The sequence below is a fragment of the Zalophus californianus genome, chromosome 14 (assembly GCF_009762305.2).
Source record: "Zalophus californianus isolate mZalCal1 chromosome 14, mZalCal1.pri.v2, whole genome shotgun sequence".
Classification (NCBI taxonomy): Eukaryota; Metazoa; Chordata; class Mammalia; order Carnivora; family Otariidae; genus Zalophus; species Zalophus californianus.
Window position 1 is genome coordinate 91361187 of NC_045608.1, and position 19764 is coordinate 91380950.

At 49.2% G+C, this 19764-nt stretch overlaps 1 protein-coding gene across 12 annotated transcripts in view; it reads right to left on the bottom strand.

The window, feature by feature from the left end:
* Positions 1-19764, bottom strand: part of ZNF516 (zinc finger protein 516) — a 119293-nt gene that overhangs the window by 66612 nt on the left and 32917 nt on the right. For 10 of the 12 annotated variants that reach the window (XM_027575641.2, XM_027575643.2, XM_027575640.2 and 7 more), the window contains exon 2: positions 814-2749. In XM_027575641.2, the coding sequence (XP_027431442.2) occupies positions 814-2572 (1759 nt within the window). In that variant the 5' untranslated portion in view covers positions 2573-2749. Of the gene's footprint in view, positions 1-813; positions 2750-6821; positions 6845-17233; positions 17293-19764 lie in introns of those variants that run through there. The other 2 variants (XM_027575645.2, XM_027575648.2) reach the window with 2 other exon arrangements.

Consider the following 19764-nt stretch of genomic DNA (forward strand, 5'->3'; position numbering starts at 1 on the left):
CAGCAGAGGCAAGTGTGCATGTACATGCGTGCGTTTGCCGCCTGGTGAGGGAGCAGGCTCTGGGCCTGTGGAGAAAGAGAAGGGCACGCCTTGCAGGTGTCCCATCACCTGTCCTTTGCTCAGAAATGACTGATGCCCCAGAGAAACTGTGAATTCAACAGGTCAAAGGTGTTAGTTAATACAAACACATCCAGGCAAATTAGCAAGAAAGGAGCCTGAAGCAGAGCTGACAGGCACCTGTGTCTGCACCCACCAGCCTGAGCTCTAAGTATATACTGGCTACCTAATACCTGGGGGTAGGGCTACCTGGGTGCAAGGCTACCTGGGCCAGGAATACCCAGGCAAGAGCTATCCAGGCACAGGGTTACCTGGATGCAGGGTCTACCTGGGCCAGGGAGACGCAGGCAAGGGCTATACAGGCAGAGGGCCACCTGGGTGCAAGGCTACGTGGGCCAGGGACTGCCTGGGTCTGGAAACCAGGCCCCTAGGGTGCAGGGCTGAGCCGTGACTACCTGGGCCTGGATCTCCTGGGCTGAGGGCTACCGGGTCAGAGGGCCACCTGAGCCTGGACTATCTAGGCATGTGTTACCTGGGCACTGGACCTCCCTGAGCTCAGGGATACTTCAGGAAGGCCTCATGGGCACAGAGCTACCTGGACTTGTGTTACCTGGATACCTGGGCTCTGGGCTATCCAGACAGGGGACCAGGTGGGTGCAGGGCTACGGAGCCGGGACTACCTGGGCACGGGTCGCCCAGGTACAGAGCCCTCTGGCCCTCACTCTCCGAGCCCAGCTGCCCAGGCGGCACGCTCACCTGGTGCAGGGTCAGCTGCACTGTCCTCTCCGCTCTCCTCCGCAGCCTCGTCTGCCAGGCCCGAGCCTGGGGAGTCAGCGGCGGCACCACAGGCCGAGCCCGGGCTGCTGGGCTGCGAGGCAGAGTCACCCTCGCTGAGCGAGCCACAGCGCACACGGGGCCCGCGATCCCCGGGGCCATCACGGTCTCGGCGCGCACGGCGGTGCACCCGGGAGTGCAGCACCATCTGGTGGTAGGTGCGGAAGATCTTGCCGCACTCGAAGCACTCGGAGGACTTGCCATGGCCAGCAGGGGCGGCAGCACGGCGGCTGGGCCTTGCAGCCGGCCTGGGGTCCAAGGGTCCAGGCATGGGGTCCCCGGGCGTACCCGCCCGCTTGCGCGGGGGCCCCTGAGCGCCGGGCTCCGGCTCACGCTTGCGCTTCTCCTGGCTCACCAGGATGTACTCGCGCCGCTCCTTGTCGAAGGCCACGTCCCCGGCCAGTGCCTCGTCCCACGCCCCGTACTTGAGGTACTCAGCTGGCTCGGCCACCTTGCCCCGCGTGGCCAGCTGCCAGGCCTGGTAGCTGTTGACCGGGTCCAGCTCAGCCACACGCCGCCCCGCCGGCCCATGGGCAGGCGCGCTGGCCACCGCAGGCTGCAGGTTGAGGCACTGGAGGAAGAGCTGCTGGGAGTCCGGGGGGCTGCCCTGCACCGCGCCCTCCCCGGCCGGGGCCCGTGTCCGGCCGGCCTCCACCCTGCGGTGGATGGCGTTGTGCGCATTCAAGCTGTCCAGGTTTGTAAACAGGTTCCCACACTTGGTGCAGACTTCGTAGAGGGACAGGCCAGCCACGATCATCTCCTCTTGCACCACGTTGTTGATGGTGGCGATGGGGTCCAGCTCGCTCTTGGGCTTGTTCTTGCTCCCAGTCTTGGGGCCGTGCGCCTTCATGTGGTTTTTGAGGAACCACGGCTCTTTGAATCTTCGGCCACAGATGTGGCAGCCGTGGTCGAAGGAACCTCTGTGCTTCTTCATGTGAGCCTTCAGGAACCAGGTCTGGCTGAAGGCCTGGCCGCAGACTTCGCAGGGAAACTCCCCGGGGGTCAGCTCGGGCTTGCCGTTCTCCACGTATGCCTCGGCCCCGCTGGGCACCTGCGCAGTGATGTGGTCCTTCTCGATGTGGCTCAGCAGGGACTCCTCCCTCAGCGTCATGTAGCTGCACAGCCTGCACCGGAACGGCTTGTGGGCCTGGTGCACGTGCTGCTCCAGGTCCTTCTTGCGCTCAAACTTGCACTTGCAGAAGGAACACTGGGCTGCGGCCTTGCCCTCCTCTGAGGCGCAGGCAGCCCCCTCGGCCTCCTTCTTGCTGCTCCTCAGCAGGATCTTGCTGTTGTCCACCTGGGTGGCCCCGTTGAGGATCCTGTTGCAGGCGGAAGTGCTCTTGGTGGGGCTGGTGCAGCCGTCCAGGCCCTCAGACACGCGCATCTCACCAGCCTCTGGCTCGTGGCCCTGGATCAGAGTGCCGGTGCGGTGGCTGCGGATGTGGATCTTCAGGTTGCCCTTCTGGGAAGCCCTGTGGTCGCAGTAGGGACATTTGTAGGGCTTCTCCCCCGTGTGCTTGCGCATGTGCTGGGACAGGGAGCTCTGGAAGGGAAAGCTCTTGCCGCAGATGCAGCAGCTGTGGCTCATGGCCTTGTCCCCGTCCACCTCGGGGCTCCCGCTTGCCCTGGTGGGGCTCGGGCCCCTTCTCAGCTCCACCTCGGCCTCTCGGCTGCGATCCATCTCCAGGACCAGGGCTCCCTGGCCGGGGCGGGCACAGCTCTCTGTCGCACAGGCCTGCCTGACAACGTCTTATCTCTCCATCTTCACACGAGGCTTCCGCTTCCCAGCTGCACAGACGCACCTGCCAGGACAACCTGCATCTCCTACCTGGAAAGCATGGCAGACGGCAGAGAGCACCTGAAACAGAAAAGACACGGAAATCTTAGGAACGAGGTTTCCCACATCTGCGGGGACCCAGCAACCTCCACGGGGAGCGACGGGCACGCTCCTGAAAAACAGCAGGCCAGTCCAAATCAAAGTAGACGCCAACACAAATTCAAGTAGATGCACTAGCAGCTGCTTTCCTAAGAGATCAATATTTAAACAGTTATTGATAATTGTGTGCTCAATCATTAAAACAAATAACCTTACATGACTGTACGCTAGAATAATTTCTTTCAAAAAGATACCAAATCCTTAAGGAGAGTCTGAGGTGAGTGAAGCCGTGGGAGTGTGAAAAATACAGGCCACAGACCAGAAGAACGGGTGGAGATCGGGAACAAGGAGGAAGGACCAGGGAGGGGGTGGTGAGGGACGCAGAGGCACAGCTCGTGCCCGGGACAGTGAGCTGCAAAGGCAGTTGACAAACGTGCCGCTGTGTTGAGATGCTAGGGAAACAAGTGTTCAGCGCAGAGCGCAAGTGACTAACCCCGAGCTCGTGCAAGGTCTATGCCTGGAGCCGGCTGCTCGGGACCGATGGCCAGCATGGCGGCCCCAATGACACCACCTCTAGGTGCACAGGGCCATGGAACCACTGCCTCCCTAGAGAAGCCCCACCCCATGCCCATCCCGCCCGTATGCTCCCGCACCACCACCCCACCCCAATTCCCAAAAGGCCCCGAGGCTCTGGTTGTAGGGCTAAGTCCCAGCCCCAGAGCAGAATACCCTCTGGACCCCAGACGCCATGCGGTCACCCCCACCCTTCCCCACAGGTCTCATCCCCATGGTGCACTTCCAGGGAAGCTGGGTATGCCTCTCCCTGGTGGCAGCAGGTGTCACGTGAGCACCTTCCAGAGAGAGAGGGGCAGGCCCTGTCAGAGCCGCTCCCCCAGGTGTCTGGCTGTTTCTGGCACTCTATGCACAGGCAAAGACAAACCAGACAAGGAAGGTGCCCAGCGCCGTGCCTGGCACACGCGGGCAACCAGCCACACAGGAGGAAAGCCAACCCGAATACCTGTAAGCCGCCAAATGGGCCCAAGACAGTACACACCAAAAAGCAATTATCTGCAGTAAAAACAGGAATTTCCATCTGACTTGTGATAAGTAGAATAAACAAAACAGTGAGCCAATTAGAAAGGATGGGAGAGAGATAGGGCATCTTTCAGAATAGCATTCTGATGGGTTAGAAGGGGAGGCAAGGCAGCGCCACAACTCCCTTGGGACACAGTCTGTTTATCCTTCTCACCTCCAAGCTGAAGTAATTGAGACGGGATTCTGAGGGTCTCCCTGTGGGGGCGGAGATGGGAGGGGGGCTCCAGACTTGCACCGAGAGGCACCCAGATAGGCAAATTTTCTTTAAAAACAGCCATGACATATATAAAGGATGCCATGTTTTTACAAACTCACAATTTCATACACACTAAGAACCCGTATTATAAAATTTACAAAACATGAAGAAGCTATAGGTTTCTGGTTTTGAACCAATGTACTTACTAATACACATTTTTTGCTCACAAATGAAAGGTTCTCTCCCAAAAGACCCTGGGCGGCGACTCCTTGTCTGCTCTGGTCGTCCATCCTGACATGCCTTCACCAGGGCAGACACAGAAAAGAGCACCGACAAGAGGACAGGGAAGTGAGGAACGCAGGGGAACCTGCCCACCAGGGGGGATTCTGAGTGCATGGCACTGCCTGTCCTCCATTTGGAGGCAGGGGTGCAGAAGCCATTGTGACAGATGCCCTCTGGACAGACAACACACCTCCTGCTCTCTCCAAACACCTCCTCCCACAAAGATTTCTTCCCTTAGAAGAAATCTTACTTAAAATTATGTATTCTGAAACATCTTTTGATAAAGCCCCGTGCTAGCGGGGTTCCCAGGCACCTAAATAAACCAATGCAGTGAGAGCAGCCAAGTCTGGAAAGAAGCAGAAAGGAGAGGGGCACACAGGTAAACTTTACTCTCGACGCTAACAGGTGCACAGATTTCCTCCTGCTGAGAGCGAGCCTCCAAAAATCAACAACTCCGGTAAAGTACATAAATAAAAACTCCCCATAAAAATGGACAAATTGGGTTAACAAGAACACCTCTTAATGATGACTTAGGCTAATTTAAATCATCTTTTCAAGCTGTTTTGGTCTTGGCACAAGTTTTGGATGGTTGTGTATGTTGTGTATTACTTACGGGTCATACTGCAAATGATTCGCGTGCATCCCCTTCTACCCCAGGATTTATTTCATCCCCTCAAAATGATGAATGTGAAATACTACACAAAAGTATGAATGAAACATACTATTCATATTTAGCTCAATGATCTAATCTGGATATAAAGATCTTAGGAGTTTAAAGAATCATAAAGAAATAATCTTGTGAAGGAAAAAAACTGGAAATTGGCGGCTCTGAGATAATTTTACAAAGTCCACCAGACCTCTCAGTTGGTCGACAAAGAATATTAAAGTCAGACAGTTCTCCAATTCTAGGGGATCAAACAGCCACAAACCAGCCGCAAAGACAAGGTTCACGGAGTACTAGTGCTCAACCAGTTAAGGATCGCAAGAGGCAACTCACAAATGCACCTGGAAATAAGAGTGGATTTTTCAAGTGAGAAGACTTGTTCAAATCATCACCAACGCATGCCCTGTGGCTGGTTTATCCCCTCCTTCTTTGCTACTGCGTGTTCAGCACCCCCTGGGGTCGTGAGAGTCGAATGCTTCCCAAGCTGCGGGGCAGCTTCAAGGATGCGGTGTGGCAGGTCGGGGGTCTCCACCCCAGCGCTAGCACGGAGGGATGCACCGTTAGAGCCCTGGTCCCCCGTTAACCGGCCAGGTGGGTCTCAGGGGGCATCCCTCACGGCCCAGGCTCCTCTCCTCACCTCTCAGGAGCCTAGAGTCAGGGAAGCCCCTGCCGAGGCTGTCCTCAGAGCACTCCCCAGATCCCTGCACACACCCGTACACGGTAAACACCTGCCCGGTCTGGGCCTCACATGTAACACCAGACGGCGCCCTGCCCTGCAGCCCACGGGCCCTGGTGAGCTGCAAAGGGGGGGAGCAGGTGTGCCCGCAGCTTGGCCACCAGAGCGGGGACGGGAGGAGGTGGCTCCGGCGGTCCCAGGCCCCCGGAGCATCCAGCAGCCAGGCTGCTGGGCCGAGGGGATGCAGCTGCACTTCTCCTTCTTCCCAGGGGGGTCGTCAGTCCTCTGCACACTGCAGGCGGCTGCCATGTTGGCAGGCTGAGAAATCCAGGCTCCTCCTCACAGCCGGGACTCCTCAAGGGTCCGCTTCCCCCACGCCCCTGACCCCAGCCCAGGCCTGGGCACCTTCCTTCAAGAACCCGAACGCCAGAGAATACAGTGTTCTTCCTCGGGCTTCCTCCAAAACCAGCTGAAAAGCTTTCCCCAAGGCCAACGGGACCCTGCAGTTTCCAGGCGGCTTCTCAGGGAAGGCCGTGAAGAGTGCCCCCGCCACCCGCAAACAGGCCCCTCTTTCTCTCGTCTTCCACTTCTCTGCCCATCCCCATCTTTCAAAACGAAGCCCTGCTGTAAATGCTGGGCAGAGCGGCACGGGACGCCGTTTTAAAGAACCTAAAGATATTACCAAGGGGAAAATAGATCAATGCAGCAATGGAAAAAATGCTGCAACAGTACTATTTACGCCCCAAACACCACTATCCTAAGGAAATCACAACATCAACAAAACGGGCTCCACCTGAAAAAGCTTCCTGACACCCGGGGTCCACTAATGAAGTTTCTTGCGAACCTTTAAAACCCCAGTGGGAAAGTGATTCCCAGCAACTGGCCCTCCTTCGTCCACAGCCCAATCAACAGATCTTTGTGATATTCTTTTTAGCTGCAGGCAAAAACTGCTACGTAAGACAGGGTCATCACTTCTTTTCCAAAAAAGAACAGGAATGCTGTCATCAGAACTCCCAACTTAAAAATGCACCACAGGCGGCCCAGTTAGGAGGCTCGCGGAGCCACCACCAGCCCTCCAGCACCACTAGCTTTGAGATAAAAACCACCACCCACCAGCGCCCCTGAGCCTGGAGGGTCTCACCGGTTTCTCCACATCCATCTCGGTCCCCAGTGGGAAACGGGTCACGCGCCGTCACCACCACCGCGGGACAAAGCGTCAGACTGCTCTGTTCCGGCCAGATGCGCTTTCGTCCTGAGCTGCCTTTTACTCTCCCAGACAGACAAGCACATACCACATGGGATTTGCTGTTCCAACTTCTCCTACAATAGCACATTAACCTAAAGATAACTAGTGTTATAAAATGTGTGAATAAATGTTAGCTCTTCATGTAGCCCAGAGTGAGCGGGGTTCCAGCAGCAGGAACAGGAATGGGGGGGGGGGGGGCGTGGTGGGACAGCAGACACGCATATGTGTTTTAGCTGACCCAGGACAACGTATCGTCCCACGGACATCCATACACCACGGCCCCATCTGAACACAGTTTGCCCATAATGAACCAGTTCTGTTGTCACTGTATCACAAACTTTGTCCATGGCAGTAATTGGGAACTTGTCTGGCAAGTAATTTAATTGTTTATACATAAAAACGGCTTGCTGATTAGGGTTTTAAAATAGATTTCCAATGGATGGCTCACTGTGTGTGCATGTTTCTCTAGAGAGAACAGTTTGCAGCTACTCTTTAAAAATGACTTCTACATTTTTAGAGATGGCATTTTGTAAAAGGTAATTTAATCGTGTTTATAAAAAGTAGGTAAAGGTAAAATGTTTTTAAGAAAATCAAAGTGTATATTCATAACATAAAAAATGCATTATAGCGGAGATGGGGAAGGATTTAAGGGGCAATATGTAAAAGCTGTGAAAATAAAGTATGCAGCTAAACTTTAAAATGCAAGCATGGGAACACAGAAATAAACAAACCACGAAGTCTAAATACACAGACGCAGGGTTGCATACCTTTCAGAGACCGTCTCCCTCTGTGCCTGCACGGCACGGCTTTCTCAAGACTGCTTACAGTCACTGGATTTGGGACCAATTTACTCTGTGGGTAAATGTTCCAGCTCACAAATCACTTCTCTAAGCAAGGATCCTGGGGACTGAGTGTCTGACCTCAAACAAAGCAGGAAAGTCACTTCCGGAAGCATGCCCTGGTGACCTGCTGCAGCAGCTCCCCGAGACGCCGAGGACCGGGGGTGTCAAGTCCCCTACCCTGCAGTGACTCCCAGAGGGGCAAGACCTGGACACCTACTATCCAGGATGGACCGCCTCTATGACTATGTGCTCTGCTCCATGCCCAGGCAGACGCACGCTTGCTCTTGCCTCCGGGACTCACGCATGCAGGTCCCAACCCACCTACGTACCTGACATCTTACCTGACCCCTGGCAGCCTTGTGACTCGGTTGGGGCCCTCCCCTAGCTCTCTGCACGGCCCTGGCCCTATCCTTGCACACATCTGGACTGCTTCTTTTTCTGGTGACTTGTGTGTTAGAGGACAAGACCTCTCCCCACTGAGTCCCCCGTGCTAACACAGAGCCAAGCACATTTTGGGCATTGCAGTGCAGTCAGACTACCCGAGATCAAAACCCAGTTCTGCCACTCACTTGGATCAGCTGTGTGACCCCTGTCTTAACCTCTCTGCTTCCCAGCCAATTTTACTTTTTATTTTTTTTTAAGATTTTATTTATTTATTTGACAGAGAGAGACACAGCGAGAGAGGGAACACAAGCAGGGGGAGTGGGAGAGGGAGAAGCAGGCTTCCCGCGGAGCAGGGAGCCCAATGCGGGGCTCGATCCCAGGACCCTAGGATCATGACCTAATGACCAAGCCACCCAGAAGCCCCCCATTTCACTTTTTAAATGTAAATGATAGTAATGAGAACTATAGTATAGTAATTCTGTGAGGTTTAAATTAATGCATTCTAGGTACAATGTTTAATACACAGTAAATGGTTAACATGTTACATATTATTATTAATAACTGCTGAATAAGTAAATGAAAGGTCACCGCAGGACCCAAAGACACCTACTCACTGAGAGTGACAGTATTTGGTTTAAAAAATTCAAAAGGACAAAATAATAGAAGCTTAGGAAACTAAATTAGAAGTCACTAGGGACCCCTGCGTATTCAGTGGGCTCTCACAGGTCCACCACAAAAGGTTATTTAATACAACTATAAAGCCTTCCACCAGCTACAACCATCCACACCAAACATGATCAAACATATTCTAGCTCCCAAACTCTTCATAAAAACGAAACATTAAAATTGACTAAATATTAATATTTGAGAACTGCTATTTTGTTAGGTTGGTAATACAGAAGAACATTCTTAGATTTGAGAAATGTTGATGGAATATTTTGGAGGTGGTTTACAAAAAAGAGAAAGACAAATATATAAAAATGTTAACAACTGCCGGATCTAGATAGCAGGTGCAGGTATGTTTATCTGTCGGACACCAAAACCAGACAAGGACACCACAAAAAAACGAAAATTACAAGCCAGTATCCTTGATAAACAGAGATCCAAAAATCTTCATCAAAATTATTAGCAAATTGAATTCAACAATACATTAAAAGGTTTATACACCATGATCAAGTGGGATTTATTCCAGGGCTGCAAGGATGGTTCAACATCCACAAATAAGTCAGTGTGATGCACTACACTGACAAAACGAAGGATAAAAATCACATGATCATCTCAATAGATGCAAAAAGAGCATTTGACAAAATTCAATACACATTTATAATAAAAACTCAACAAAGCAGGTATAGAGAGAACATATTTCAACATAATAAAGGTCATATATGACAAACCCACAACCAACATCATACTCAGTAGGGAAACGTTAAGAACTTTCCTCCTAAGATCAAGAACAAGCCAAAGATGTCCACTCTCACCACCTTTATTCAACCTAGTATTAGAAGTCCTACCCAGAGCAATAAGGCAAGAAAAAAGAAAAGAAGTCATCCAAATAGGAAAGGAAGAAATAAAACTATCACTATTTGCAGATGACATAATATTATATACAGAAATCCATAAACACTCATCAAAAAACCATTAGAATAAACAATTTCAGTAGTTAAAGGATACAGAATCAATATACAGAAATCTGTGGCTTCTCTATACATTAATAACTATCAGAAAGATAAATTAGGAAAGCAGTCCCAGGGGCACCTGGGTGGCTCAGTTGGTTGGGCAGCCAACTCTTGGTTTCGGCTCAGGTCATGATCTCATGGGTCATGAGATCAAGCCCCACATCTAGCTCCAAACTCAGCATGGAGTCTGCTTGAGATTCTCTCTCTCTGCCCCTCCCTGCTTTGTGCATGCATGCGCATGGACTCTCTCTAATAAACAATCTTTAAAAAAAGAAGAAAAAGAAAGCAATTCCATTTACAATTGCATCAAAAAGAATAAAATACCTAGGAATAAATTCAACCAAGAAGATGAAAGACCTGTACACTGAAAATTACAAATGTTTAGACACAAATAAAAGATATCCTGTGCTCATGCATTACAAGAATTAATATTGCTAAAACATCCATATTACCCAAAGCAACTACAGATTCAATGCAATCCCTATCAAAATTCCAATGGCATTTTTCATAGAACAAATAATTCTAAAATCCGTATGGCATCCAAAAAACTCCACATAGCCAAAGCAGTCCTAAGAAGGAAGAACAAAGCTGGAGGCATCATGTTCCTTGATTTCAAACTATTCTACAAAGCTACAATAAATCAAAACAGTATGCTATTGGTATAAAAACAGACACATTGGTCAATGGAACAGAACTAAGAGCCTAGTAATAAACCCACATGTATACGGACAATTAATTTACAAAAAGGAGCCAAGAACATCCAATGGTGAAAGCAGTGTCTTCAATAAATGATGTTGGGAAAACTGGACAGCCACATGCAAGAGAATGCAACCAGCCTGCTATCTTAACATACACAAAAATTAACTCAGAATGGACTACAGAATTGAATGTCAGACTTGAAACCATAAAACTCCCAGAAGAACACATAGGTGGAAAGCTCCGTGACACTGGTTTTAGCAGTGTGTTTGAACCTGAGTCCAAAGGCAAGGGAAACAAAAGCAAAAATAAACAAATGGGACTATTTCAAACAAAGAAGCTTCTGCGCAGTGAAGGAAACCATCATCAAAACAAAAAGGCAACCTACTAAGATATTCGCAAATCCTATATCCAATAAGGGGTTAATATCCAAAAAATATAAAGAGCTCCTCCAACTCAACAATATAAAAACAAACAACCTGACTAAAAAATGGAAAGAGGATCTAAAGAGGCATTTTTTCAAAGACATACAGATGTCAACAGGTACAGGAAAAGGTGCTCAACATCACTAATTATTAGGTAATCATAAATCAAAACCACAATGACATATTACCTCACACCAGTTAGAATGGCAATTATCAAAAAGACAAGAAATAACATGTGTTGGTGGGAATGTAGAACAGTATGGAGATTCCTCGAGAAAGTACCAACAGAACCACGATATGACCCACCTGGTCCCCTTCTGGGTGTCTACCTGAAGAAAACAGAATCACTAATTCACAAAGATACCTGCACCCCTCGTGTTCATGCAGCATTACTGACAGCAATCAAGACACGGAAGCGCACGAGTGTGCACCGAGGGATGAACAACAAAGAGAACTGGTGCATACACACACACGGATACTGCGCGGCCCTAAGGAGCAACGGGGTCTCGCCTACGCGGTAGCACAGACGGACTTTGAGGGCATCGGGCCAAGTGAAGTCAGACAAATACCATACGATTCCACTCACCTGTTTGATCTGAAAAATAAGAAAACAATTTTAAAACAAACTCATAGATACAGATCAGTGGTAGCTCCAGGGGGAGAGGGTGAGCGAAACGGGGGTCACTGTACGCGGACAGCTGGTGACTAGTCTTTTGGCAGCGATCACAGAGTAGTGAATACAGACGTCATGTTATAATGTTAGACACCTGATGCTTGCAGAATGTCACGGACCAATTGCACCTCATTAAAAAAAAAAAAAAATAGAATGTTGGAATATTATTCACTCAAAAGGAAGCGAATAAAAATAAATTGATATAAATAAAACATCTCAGCATTACTTTTTTAATGTTAACTGCTGGATCTAGATGGTGAATGTTATGTGTGTTTCTTATTCTTCCAAATTTTATGGGTTTTGGAAGTTTTTCACAAAAGAAGCTTAAAAAAAAAAAATAACTCCCACTTGCAACCCCAGGAAGGAACACAACTGAAAGAGGGGCTCTGGCGGGCCCTTCCCCCTCCCCCCTCCCCCACCATCCTGCTCCCCAGGCCTGGAGGAAGCTCAGAAGGCTCCAAGGAATGCAGTTTGAGAACATTACCTTTTGTTAATCCCAGTATTAAAAATTCAAAAAAGAAGAAAGAAAGAAAAAGAAAGAAAGAAAGAAAGAAAGGAAGGAAGGAAGGAAGAAGAAGGAAGGAAGGAAGGAAGGAAGGAAGGAAGGAAGGAAGGAAGGAAGGAAGGAAGGAAGGAAGGAAGAAATCATCTGAATAATAAACTGTTCAAATGAAAAGCAGTACTTAAGAGGCTGCTCACTGATGCTGAGAAGCTCAGGAATCCACCCAAAGCTTGGTCACAGCCTTCCCGCAGTCCGCGCAGTGGCTCTCCAGCCGGAGGAACTAGCCCAAGCTAGTCCTGGTGACCCCAGTCCACCGCTTCCCAAAGCAAAAAAACCGGTCATGCAGTTGAGGTTTCCTTCCCACATTTTAAACAACCATCTTCTAACCAGTTAACTGTGGCATTGCCAGGGGAAAAAGGTAAAATATCCTGCCTTTTTAAACAGTAAGCATATCACTGAATCTACAGGAAATCTTGCCATTTTCTGCTCTGAGAAGAAAATCAACACAAAGCAGAAGCCAAATGACTTTGTACTGATTTCCCCAAAACTAGCAAAAGATAATTCTAACAACATCTTATCCTGCACAAGGAATCCAGAGGCTAATTTTCAAGTAACCTCTAATATTTTGAGCCATTTGCCTAACAAAACAACTCTGCAAGTTTCTTTAAACCAACCCAAACCAGAGTGGGAGGCATAACAGGCCGGGAAGGGCTGCAGGAGAGCTGGACCAGGCGTTTCCTGCTCCGAGGGAGAGTTTTCAGTTTAGGGAAGAACCCGAAGCTCATCCTGTTTTTCAAAGAACTCTCTAGTTGGGTACTTTTTCAGTTCTGGCTCATTAATTAGCCATATCACGCTACTAAGAAGTAGGTTTGCTCTCCTCGGTGCACTGTGGTCCCTCCTCCTATCTCCCCTGGCCACCCTCCGGGGGAGCCCCGGGGTTCAGGGAGGGAGGGAGGCGGGAGCAGCGGGGGCTCCCCCAGCCTGTGTGTGCAGCTCTGGTAACGGGAGAATTTGTAAAATGTGAAGAGTCAGTCAGGCTGGGAGGGTACCCTTACAAAGAAAACAGCTCGCAGACAACGCTGTGGGCATTTACGGGAGTACTGTGGCTCCAAAAGGCAAGTCCTAAAATAAAAAGAAGAGTGGACTGGCCCGGCGGTGCACTTCCGAAGGCTTGTCCACGGAGCGGTGGGTGCTGCCCAGGAACACAGGCCCCGGTGGGTGCTGGGCCCGGGCTGCGCAGTATACTGCCTGTCTGTTCGCCTGCAGACAATGAAATGGGCTTTACTCCTTACACTGTAGTATTATGGGCCATGAATCAAAATACATCATTAACATCCTGCACAGGCTTATCTACTGCTGAGACAAAAAGCCTATTCTTTGAACAAATGGGGAGAAATTCCGTAACAACAATGAGGAGTTCCTCTCCGCACACACCAATCTGCCCCAGATTAACAATTCCAGGCTTATAGTCCGCAGACCGGGTCCGAGCCGCTCCATGAACTGACGCATTCACTGCCGGGGAGTTAAGGACCCAGGCTGACAAGGCCTTGAGGCCGCCTCGCTCAGGCCAATCAATAATCCATTATGAGCAAACTACATTTCCACTCTAATAAGAAGAAATGAATAAAAGGCCACCAGAATCAGCGGCATTCACAAGAAACCCCACCCCACCTCCCCCACTAGGGGTAAAAGGACACAAACCCAGCATCCCCGGGTGTAAGGAACGCACAACTGCCCACAGGCAAGGCAGGCCCTATTTCCAAAGGGCCAAGAACAATGTGCTCAGACATTGCTGCCAAGAGCACTCATTTTAAAGGTACGTCTCAAATATGCTTTGTTCAGAACACAAAGTAGGAGAAAAAACCATCAACACAACATTGACAAAATCCCACTTTCTCCAACAAAGGTTTCCTTTAAATTCTTTAGAACCCCCCCAAAAATCAAGCCAACACATTAGTAGTCCCCAAATGTAACTAACTGTCCCTAATAAGGTTTTACTATGCAAACTGCACAATCTTTCGGCAAGACCCAGGTCGATGAGTAGCTCAGACCCCGGCTGCGGCCAGGGCTCCATTTACAGCTGAAACGCCTGAGGACCTCGCTGTGATTCTGCAAGCAGGCTCCCGTTCATGAAGTTGTTTACCACGATCTGTCACACACGCAAATAAAGTCCTGGTCCCGGAAAAGAGAGAACCCATCTTCACCTCCAGAGAGAAGGCGGAAACAGGAGAACAGTAACGACTGTATGCCGACACATTCACAAAAGAAAATATGAATTAACATCAGCATTATAGCTGCCCGTACGTCCTTTGACTGAAATAGAATGACTGGTAAGTCAAAACTGACCCTACGGGGGAACGAAAAAAGCAGATGAATACACCATCTAATTATTGATTACATTCAAGAACGTCCTAGAATAGATGAGGGAGGATGTGGGAATTTTCCTTCCCCAGTCACTAATAACAGATCCAGAAAAATCCAAAGTAGGCATCCGGAAGCATCCATGTGAAAACAAGCAAGGGCTGGGTGTTTTAAGATCAAAAGGAAAGAAGCACCATTTTACTAGTTTCTTTTTTCCTTTGCTCTCCAAAATCAATGCATCACTCTTGCTAACCATTTAGGATTTCCAAGGCTTGTATTACAAATTGACTTTACCAATCTATTTGTCCCTAAAAAAAGTGAACTTCTCTAAACTGGAGGAAAAAAAAAAGGAAGAAGGAAAGATGGGAAAAAAGAAAAGTTAACAGGAGCCAGGGCTTGCTCTGTAATGTTCTGCAAATAAATGTCCCCCTGGGGCCCCTGGTCGGGGGTCTGGGGGTCCATCCAGCGCCCCGGAGCCGCCCGCACGGCCAGCGTAGTTAATGATCTAGGCAATGTTTCCGTTAAGAGACCATGTCCCCCAAACCGGGCCGCTCGGGTGAAGTCTGCAGCCACCAAAGGCTGCTCGGCATTTTACAAAAAGAGAGAGCAAATCACTCGCTTCATTACATGAACCACAAAAGCAGTCCAGTTTCACTCTGACTTTTTTCCATGCTGCATCAAGAGGATGAAAGCCTAAGTTCCAAATAATTCAGAAATACTGAAAACCTGGAGAATCCCAGAGAAAATCAAGACTCATAAATTTCTAGCTTTAAAACAGACATGGAAGATCCGAAGGCTTTAGATAAACTGCAGGGGAAAATCCCATTTACGAGCGGCTGGTAAGTTTTTACTGAGCCTAAGCTCAAAAGTGCACACCAATTCAGTGCCTAATATAAATTTTTTTAAAGAAATGATCAACAGTGAAAACAAAATAATGCCATGCAGAGACTTGCCGTATTTCCTCTCTGTGTCCCACTTCCCCGTCGACTGGATGTACCTTTTCGAAACTGGTATTAGTTGATTGTAAAACATATTTTAACAGAAATTCGTTTCTACAAATAAGCTGTATTTTACTCCAAGTGAACCAAGAACAAAAGACAGTATTTGCCCCCCAACCCACTGACGGTGACCTATTTTCCAGACTTTTACCAAAAACCAACATTTTTCTCCCTGTGTAAGAACACAGACTGCAATGAATACCTATCTGGCATTATCGCTTTCCTCTGTGCTTTTTGTGAACAGCCTGGAAGTCTCCACCGTCAAATAAAGAACTGTGCCCAAGAATACAAAGAGAGATAATTATGTGCGGTAAGCCATAAAACATTCTGTTAAACATTACCTTCCGAGGTAGGACTGTTGAGCACAGAAGTCAGCCCCCAAAAATCCCTTCATTAAGAGCGCACGGGAAAAATAAACACTTCAGTGATCAATTTTCCTGAATTCTAAGTAACTGCATACAAACCATTTTCTGTAAAGATACCCTGAGTGGAGTTTATTTTGGTAGGACAGCTGAAAGGCGTATCATGCAAGAAATTAAGACTTTCTTGGCCCTTGTACAAACACCAATCAATACTTTGAGGATCAAAATTAGAAAAGGACAAATCTTCCCCAAATGCTTCAGCATCTACTAAGGCACATAGAGTAGAACCAGTTTAAATTTTCCAGATCCATTACTGCCAATAACTACTGTAACATGACCTAGTTTATCACTCACACACACAGCACCTTTGAGAGCATTTCAGCCTCTTAAGAAGAGTGATCTATCAGAGAATGTTTACAAAGAGCAATTCTTGACAAGAACATGATGTCACATTGCCCTAGGATTTATCCTGCATTGCTTGTCTAAAAATATATTTTCAAGCACACTTAATGACACATCCCTGCAAGTTCTAACTTTTGGAGATAAAAGACCATCTCTACCTTTCTTGTAAGGAACAAAAAAGGATAAACATGAAAATCCCATTCTAACTCCTCAGAAGAATGTTACCATGTTATTCCGCCGCGAAAGTTAAGGAAACGCTGTATGTGAAGCGATCGTAAAGGATCTCGCAGAAAGGAGGACGGGATGTTTTCTAAGCCAAAACATCTTACCCAGCAGCAGCTTTTGGGGAAAACTGAACATGAAATACAAGAGGGCAGGTCTGGGGATTCCAGAGCTCCCGGGCCCTACGGCCGCCCCCCAGGCCTGGGGAGGAGAGAAAGGGAAGAGCGCTGTCCCCCGGTGCTCACAGACAACAAGGAGCCCCACCAGTGGCTGCGAATGGTGTCCACAAACCCGAAGACCACGACGTGGACAAAGGGCCCACCTCCACTGAATCTAGCGTTGGGTTCCCACAGTGTCCACACTGACACCTGGAGTCAGAACAGCGGCGGGCGTGTGCAACCCGACGTATGTTGATTCTGTCAGACGGTCATTTCTCTGCCTCTTTTCAACCCAAGCAGCAACCTTTAGATGCCTCCTCCATCCGTTCAGTGCAAGGCCCGGAGCGGACGTGCCCGCACTGCGAGGCGACAGACCAAGTTTCCCAAGGGCCTCATGGGCCCAGGTGGGAGCCCAGGGCCCGGCTCAGTGCAGGGGTGGCCCCGGGTGAGGGGGCCAAGGGCCTGGGGGCCTGCTCTTGTGTTCTAGGGACCGTGACATCCAAGCTGGGGCTACCGGTTCACGAAAATTACTCAGGAGTTAGCATTTACGGAGACCAACTCTAGAAACGCCTATTCAGCGAAAGGGACAGTTACTTGTAAACTTACTGTTGGACACCCACAGGACACCCACATCAACAGGAGCCTGTCGCAGAGCCGCCGGATGAAGGTGCACCTGCGCTGCACGAGCCGGGTCTCCCGTGAGCACAGACCTCCGTGGGAGAGAGAAAAGAGGGGAACGTGTGGGGCTCACCCACCCAATAAACAAAGTACTGGAAAATCAAAATACAGTTGCTCTAAAGTATGTTTCCAACTCAATTATCTGAATGAGCTTTTTTTTTTTTTGCAATTTAATTTTTTTATTGTTATGTTAATCACCATATATTACATCATTAGTTTTTGATGTAGTGTTCCATGATTCATTGTTTGTTCATAACACCCAGTGCTCCATGCAGAACGTGCCCTCCTCAATACCCATCACCAGGCTAACCCATCCCCCTACCCCCCTCCCCTTCTGAATGAGCTCCTATTCCATTACTTGATAGTCACGGTTAATGACCAGAGGCCATCTTTACCTCCGCATCTCCCCGACCCAAGAAGAGCCTCCCGTCTCCTGCTCCAGGAGGAAGGGCAGGGCCCACCCAGCGGAGATGCCATGAAATGCACTCATTCCTAAAAGCACAGGCTCTGTCACCGCAGATATATGGACAGTGGGACTCCCCTCTCCACTCACGGGGAAAAACAGATACTCACTTTGGCTCCGCTCCTTACCAGACTCCCAGGTGGCTGACCCTGTCCACGCACAACCCTTTCTGCCTTTCCGAACCCTGGGGGTACAAGCACCCGCACCTCTTCGGGGAAAAGTGGATTACTGTTTGAGAAACGCAGGCCAAGGAAGAACTACAGTTGAGACCTTCCTCAACTAAAGGCCCCCAAAATCGTGCCTCTTTGGACCCATAAATAACTAAGCACAATCTGGTCATGCACAAAATCAAACAAGATTCCCAGCGCTGAGTCCCATAGCCTGGCATGTTCTCTGGGCAGAGATCGGCCTCATGGAAACTCCATGGGCACCACCGCCTCCACTTAGGAAGGAACCGACCCAAAGTTTCTAGACTTTCACCACGTAGTCAACATACATCATAATTTTAGGTGACTGCACACAGCCGTACGCCCCCCCACCCCAGAAAGTGCACGCAGCACATTTTCACCAGACACATGATCAAACCCTGACCCCCAGAGCTCAGGATTTGGTTTAAACTGCACCACTGCATATTTACCCGTTTGATGCAATGAAAAGGCACCATTCACTGATTCACTGTGGGGGGTTTGTGACTGCAATCCTAACTACAAGTAAGGGTTTCCCAGCTCTACCCTTAAAATCATACCGAGCTAGTCACACACACATACACGGCAAATCGCTTTCGATTTCTTTATATTTACACTGTTTTGTTTTTTAAATTTTTTCCAAAATTGGTCTGTTGCACGGAAGGTGCCCAGTTACAGAGCACCGGGAGGCTTGGTGAGTCGTGCACATGGTGCTGGTTGTTAATTGTGCAACAGTGCAAGCCACAGAAAGGGAAAACACCACCCTCGTGATTCACATTCGTCACGCCCCTAAATGAAGCTGACGGGGCTCATGGGAAGGGGTCAGAAGCCCTGCCAGGAAGACACCACACACAGAAAACAAAAAGACGCTTATTTCTAAGCATTCATAGGTAAGCCCCTACATTACACCACGTGCATGCGCCAAGAACAAAGATCTGCCTGAGTTCCTCTCATGTTAACCTCCTGCTTAGAAAGTTCTCAAAAAGGTGCTACAGGACTTGTCAACAATTCTAAGCTTTTTCTCCTTAAGTTGAACCTACCTGCATTTGAGATAAGCACACCATATTGGCTTTCTTAGGTAATGACAGTTTCCTCCAGCTAGTTCTAAAATCTCCTAAGGGAAACCTTTCCAAATTAGGACCAAGAGTCAAAACTTTCCTTTCGGGAAAGATGCACAGGCTTTGACTTGGGGCCTAGAGTAGAGGGCTCTAAACATAAATCTGTTCCTTTCAGGAGACCATGTTGATCCAGTCTTGCCATGTCACAGGATAATTCCCACCAATGTCACACTCTTCACAGAGGGAAAACACAGCTTCACTAGGAAACACATGGAAAATACCACTGTCCTTCCGGGGAGGTGAGCTTCTCACCCACGTGGAGGTCTAGCCTGGTGCCCAACACACACTGCAGCTTCCCGCGTGCACACGCCAACTGTCTCAGGATGCACATAATAATCACTCATTTAGCTAAGCTCTACCTGCAGCCCCATCCCTGCCGTGGCCAATCTCTTCCAGAAAAGCCCTCTCAGAAGGAAACACTGGCAGGAAGAGCATCTGAGTTGCGTTGTCCTAGAGGTTCATGGTTTTCTCACCAGCGCGCAGACCGGCGACACATTCCACCTTCCAGGAATGGAGCCTCACCCCGCGCACGCAGGCGCCCACAGGAGGCTCTTCTCACAGAGGGGCTCCCCACGGAAACCCCAGCCCCGAGGACCCGCTGGAGGCGGGGGTGCCCACGGCCCGCGAGGACTGAGAGGGTGGCTGTGCACACATGAGCGGGTCATGCCGGACACTCGGGCTGGAGCGCAGCAG